Source organism: Aulonocara sp. 'chitande type north' Nkhata Bay, linkage group LG7 (assembly GCF_057382095.1).
Source record: "Aulonocara sp. 'chitande type north' Nkhata Bay isolate Kocher_YH1m ecotype deep benthic linkage group LG7, A_spYH_male_GT1.1, whole genome shotgun sequence".
Taxonomy (NCBI): Eukaryota; Metazoa; Chordata; class Actinopteri; order Cichliformes; family Cichlidae; genus Aulonocara; species Aulonocara sp. 'chitande type north' Nkhata Bay.
The window spans coordinates 62,391,735-62,397,734 of record NC_141350.1 but is presented as its reverse complement, the minus strand read 5'-3'; the positions used below and the strand labels follow the sequence as shown (position 1 = coordinate 62,397,734).

Below are 6,000 nucleotides of genomic sequence, written 5' to 3'. Positions count from 1 at the left end.
GTTGACATCGAGCACTTACATAATAAGCTAAAGACTTGGTTCTAAATGACATTTTTTTTCCTCACATTCACCCTTATTAGCAGGTAACCTCTGTACACCGTCATGTGAATTATACAGAGGTGATCGCAATTCAGAGGAAAACACAAGTGTGTGATGTATAAGTGATTTAGTATGTCCATATGATAAGCACATACACTGGTGGAAGTCAGTAAGGTTTAAGAAAAACAGTTTATTTAGCACGGGCAAGCAGCAGGGGTCAAAGGTGAAGGGTCACATGCTCGAAAGGGTTTGGTGTAAGTTATTACTGCTGAATACGGCGGATGGACTGGATCTGAGGGGTCTGGCAGTGAGAGCCAAACTCCCTGAAGTGTTTGTACTCCCCACAGTGACGATCGCACTCCATGATATATTGGTATCCACGATAACCAGGATACTGGTAGCAGACAAATCTGTTGAGAATTGACAGACGTGGAAATGCAAATGTTGTGAAATGTTGCAAAGCATATTGTGAAAATCTGAGTAGGGTTATTTTTTGAACTGCTGAGAGGATGAGGAGGGGGAAATAAGGAGGCAAATAAGCAGCTGGGGACACTCACGCTCCAGAATGGATCCTTAGAGAGCCAACTTCATTGTTGCACCAACCCATGGCCTGGAGGGAGGGGTAATCGTCGCTGAGCTCACCCTTACGGCCCAGGAAGTTCTCACGCTCATAGATAGTCATACGACACTCTCTGTGGTTCTGGAGGTGGGGGAGGTAAAGAAAGAATACATTTGAGTAGTTTTTCAGGTCAGGCAAGTCTACATTATTGATTTGTCCGTCACAGCAGCATTCGCTCACAATGGAGGTTTTTCAGTGGAAAAAAAAGCTGAGAGATAACTTACAGCACAGGCAATGGGTCTGAAGGAGGTCAGTCTCTCAATGTGATAGGCATTGCTACCTCCAAAAGCATCACACTGGGGGTACTCTCCCCGCTCCAGGACAAACTGCTGTCCCTGATAGGAGGCATGCTCATAACCCACCCAGCTGGAAGGAAGCATAGAAAAAAAGAGATTATTCCATCATCCCAAAAGTCCTTAAATCCACTTATACAGAGGTTAATAACATCCTGTCATGTTAACCGTATGTCACTTAATGATGGTTTTCTGCTGCATGTCTATCTGTGCGCACATATCTGTTTACTCACGCTCCACTCTCCACCCTGAGGGAGCGAACGGTCTCAAAGCCAAACTCCATCACATTGCAGCACTCAGAGGTGAACTCATGGCGGCGTCCCTGGAAGCATTCCTCATCGAAGACAATGATCTAATGGGAAAAAGGACATGCAGCTGATGGCTGTACACACCATCCACTTAAACTTGATGTGTGATGTCTGAAATCACTTCAGCAGCTCACCTCAAACATATAAAACTACATTAGCTAAGCTAATCACTCTGAACTGGGAGATAAACCACGTTTAACAAGCCCTAATGCACAACTGTGTGATATTCCAATCCCAATGAAGTCTTTATAGCGTCCTAATGTGGTGTGACTTCATTGGGCACTCTCCCTGATGCTCAACTGTATGAGGTGTTTTACAACAAGCAGCTCCTGGTCACATCTGAGGGAAAATTCAAAGGTGCTGATGAATAAAGCTGCTCTTCCATCTGCAGACTCACCTTCCAGTGGCCGGAGAACTTGGTGCAATGGTGAGTCATCTTGTCTGGAAGGAAGAAAGAATTTTATCCACGAGTGCTAACAATGAATAGACAGCAGTGACAACAGGGAAGCCACACACTCTGAGAGGTAAGCAGTCATTTTATTCTGATGCAGAAACTAGCCAGAAGCTAACCAGTAAAGACAGATGTGTGAACCAGAAATCCAAAAAGTGAAGAGCAGGAGATCGGTTCTATTGTCAGACCTATGAAAAAACAAGTCTGTGTCGCAGGTACAGTGTGTACTTTACACATAATGGGCAGGATACTGAAAGCAGCCTGAACTTGTAATTGCTAGATGGAAAGCACCAGTGTCTATTTATAGTTTGGATACCAAACAGAAGAGGGTCACAGAGGCCACAGGCTTCATTTGGCTACTCTAACTTTTGTCTCTCTCTTTCTAGTTTTTCTGCCCATTTCTAAGATTGTTCCATCATCACCACTGTTCATCGCAGCCACTGGGTGCAGTGATTTCAGCCTGGATGGTGTGTGTTTGGAGTGGGAGTAGATATGGATGTGTGAATATGGGGGATGCTATACCCTGGCTGTGGTACCCTGGCTGACCGTGCTGGATGGCTGTGGCGGCTGGGCGAGGGACAGGAACTCACCTTGCTTGATGCCCTTGGGTTGTCCTGCCGTGAGAGTGAGAGGAGCCACACGCCCCCACCCTTTTAAAGCCTCCCCTGGCAGGGGTCCATGCTGAAAGCCCCGGCTCAGCAGCAGGGAGGGGCTTTTCTTTGTCCCCACCTGACAAAAGCATCGTTAATCTATGGAGGGCCAGAAGTGCAGACACCACATTATCACTGGGGGCAGTGGACACAGAGACCAGGAATATAAGAAATGAAACATAGAGTGCAAGCTGAGAAAATACTGAGAGCCAACGGCATCAGAGAGGGAAGAGAAAAAAGCTGGAGCTGGAAGCTCTTTAACTCTTTATTTCAATTTATGTCTGCAAGTAAAGACCAGTCATTTTCTCAGTTAACTGGTGCTTCATTTTTGCCATTAAATGTGTGAAATTTGCAAATACAATAATGACCTGTCATACCATTAGAATTTGTTGATGATGTGAGACCAACAAACACAGACAGAATAAGCTCTGTGTGCATGCCTGCTCATGTTGGTAATAGCAGTGAAGCGTTGATGGTGATTCAGAGGATGTTTTTTTTTCCACAATATGTTTGAAAATAGTAGAACAGAAAAAAAGTTAAGAGAATCGCAAGATCCGATTTTAGTATGGGACATAAAGACCTTAATTTGTTATATCTATTAAAAAAGGTTGGTACCAGAGTTAAAGCACTAATTGCGCCAAATATGATTTTTTTTTTGCAATGTAGTGTCAGAAAATAGGAAGAGTACTAGATGGCTCTGTCTGATATATAGCTTATTTAGCCTAAAGCTAAGTCTTAAGGCAAAAGACCTCAAGTTTTTAAAACGGTTATAACAAAGGATTTTTATTTGCAAGATCATTACTTGGAATCTGTTCTCAGTCGCTTTGATGTCACTTTCAGGTGAAAAAAAAAACAGAAAAAAAGCAATGTCATGCATGTGTCAAGGCAGATTTTCAGTGCAGATAGTATTCTTATGAAAGCTTCCAATGTGTGCAGTGAGAAATCTAACCAGTGCAGAGGAAGTCCTTCATCCAATTATGGCAAACACTAATACTTACACCAGAATGCTTTCTAACATGAAACACGTCTCCACATCTCAAATCTGATCATTTGAAGTGTTCTAGCAAGAATACGTGGTTGATCACACAGATCATAGCAGCACTCTTTCTTTGTGTGTTTTATTTTTTTTGTCATATTCATAATTACAGTAACAAAGCCTTGTTTTTACGAAATGTTCAACAGTTTAATGAAAAAATGTAAAAAAGCCCTCAATAGTAAAAACAGGTTTAACCTGCATGCTGTAGTGTAATACACTAGCTAGGACTTGTGTGTTAGTGTGTGTGTGTGTGTGTGTGTGTGTGTGTGTGTGTGTGTGTGTTTAAGTGCTTACATAATCAACCACATGTAAACAGGAGCGCAGAGGCACTCGTCCTTATTTCCAGTGAGCCTAAAGGAATTTCAGCTTATCTAAAACTTTTAGACATAATTCACTGCCTCAGATCTTCATATACAAGCCTTGCTTAATCAAAGTTCATTTCTCTGAAATCAAAACAGAAATTGTAGTTCAGAAAGACCAAAAGTCTCAATGAACGTTCAATCATCCAGATCCAGCAAATCCCAAAAAGTTGATCCCGTTCATCTGGATGTATCAGTGGGGAAATGTTTCATCTCTCATCCAAGTGACTTTTCCCCCCATCCTTATAAACAGTGCTTTTGTATAATAACTGAAACTAGCACCATGGACTAACAATGGGCTGTGAGGTCAGTTTCATGATCGTTAAGGTTGGGGAACCCTGCAGTCAGTTGAGAATGAAGAAGTCACTTATAAGAGTGACAAAACATTTTTCCCACTGAAAACACTACGTCCAGATGAACAGAATCAACTTTTTGAACAGAGACCAAAATGTTTCCTGCCTGAAAAGAGTCACATTTCAAAAATATCAAACAGGTTTCCTCATCAGATTTTTTTTTTTCTACACAACACAAGAAAAAAACTGATCGGATTCATCTTACATTAGAAGGACACTGTTCACTTACCAGGGGAATTGTGTAATCAGCCATGATAATGATGAACCCCTCTGAAAGACAGACTAAATATTTTCTTCTTGAGAAAGCCGGGGAGGACTCCTGAGACCCCTGGCAGTCATCAGAAAATGGACATTAGAGAATGAAAGAGCCAAGGGCTGGTCAAAATCAATAGGTTCCTTTCATTTGGCAGGACATTTTGTGGCAGTGTCAGAAGATAAAAATGACAGTGGTCAATGCATTTAAAAGGCCATGTGTGTTTTCTGCCTAAAAGTGTAAAGCAGTGACAACCACTCATCTAATCTTCTTCAGACCTCGCAAGTATCATCATCAAAATCATTATCATCATAAAATGAAGTCACAGATATAAGCTCTTGCTCTCTTTTATTTCCTCCTAATGATGTCAGCAGCACTAACATTAGCTATCATTAGTGAGGAACGCTCACACAATAATTTGTTCTAACTATTAAAGGAACGAATCTCTTTGGTTACAATATTTAAATTAAAGTGTGCTATGCTATGTTGTCAGCTTCACTGGCAAAAGGTACAGGTGTAACACACAGGTACACATACCTGTTAGTAGTAAGAGACTAATAAAATACTAGAATTTCACTCAAGCTTCATGTGTGTGCCATAACACACAGCAAGCCTGAAGTAGTGAAAGTTTCTGCTCCTTACTTCTGCATTTGAAACTTCTGCATTGTGGATCTATAAAGATGCACTTGCTTTTGGTGAAGTCTTTAACATTATTTTTCCCATTTGATGCTAACATGTTTAAAGTCAGCCCTACCAAGTAGGATCATGTCCATTTAGTGACATGTTCGTTTATTACCCCAAACACATTTATTTCAACTAAACTCCACATACTCCATCCTGCTGTCTGAATACTCACTAATGTCAGTCTCCTGTTGTCTTTATCAGTTACTTTGCTAAAAACGCTGGTGACTTTTCTTTCTTACAAATGAAACCATGTCTGTGTAGCATTCTGAAATATCAGGAAAAAGTCTGACTAAGATTAAAAAATCCCTTTCTCAGGAAAGACCTGACCAAGAGGGCAGCAGAAATTACAACAAATATAATCACAGCATGGAAGCCACCCAGATTACACTGCAGGATTAGTTCACATATCAAACGCAATTTAATCCTGCTTCCATCGTGGAAATGATCTCAGCTGAAGTGATATAATCCACACATAATCCATTCGCCATAATCCCATAATTATTACCACCAACAATGACCTTTATTCAACCTCTGAAGATGACCAGGAGGAATTCTCATGCACGGCTGTGTGGCAGTGCTTTTTTGTCTAGATTACCCACCAGTCAAGAACTACTCAATATTATCCCAGCAAATTTAAAGGAAGTGAACATGCTGCATATGCCCCCTTTATCTTTTAAATGTACCGGCTGTAATAATAATAATAATAATGGATTGCATTTATATAGCGCTTTTCAAGGAACCCAAAGCGCTTTACAATACCACTATTCATTCACTCTCACATTCATACACTGGTGGAGGCAGCTACAGTTGTAGCCACAGCCGCCCTGGGGCAGACTGACAGAAGCGAGGCTGCCATATCGCGCCATCGGCCCCATCGGCCAACACCAGTAGGCGGTAGGGTAAAGTGTCTTGTCCAAGGACACAACGACCAGGACAGATAGCCCAGGGATCGAAC

The 6,000-nt window shown here is 41.6% G+C and overlaps 1 protein-coding gene across 1 annotated transcript; it reads right to left on the bottom strand.

The window, feature by feature from the left end:
- Positions 1–209: 209 nt before the first annotated feature.
- cryba4 (crystallin, beta A4) lies at positions 210–2,375 on the bottom strand. The gene is made up of 6 exons (XM_086301837.1): positions 2,301–2,375; positions 1,657–1,700; positions 1,185–1,303; positions 883–1,024; positions 597–739; positions 210–449 (listed from the first exon to the last, which is right to left on the bottom strand). The coding sequence occupies exons 2-6, from the start codon at positions 1,693–1,695 to the stop codon at positions 302–304; spliced, it is 591 nt and encodes a 196-aa protein (XP_086157963.1). The 5' UTR covers positions 1,696–1,700; positions 2,301–2,375; the 3' UTR covers positions 210–301.
- Positions 2,376–6,000: the final 3,625 nt, after the last annotated feature.

Coding starts and splice junctions, on each gene's coding strand:
- cryba4 (XM_086301837.1), bottom strand. CDS start 1,695: ATGACTCACCATTGCACCAAGTTCTCCGGCCACTGGAAG. Junction 740..882: donor TCAGACCCATTGCCTGTGCT/GTAAGTTATCTC, acceptor CCCCACCTCCAG/AACCACAGAGAGTGTCGTAT. Junction 450..596: donor CTAAGGATCCATTCTGGAGC/GTGAGTGTCCCC, acceptor AATTCTCAACAG/ATTTGTCTGCTACCAGTATC.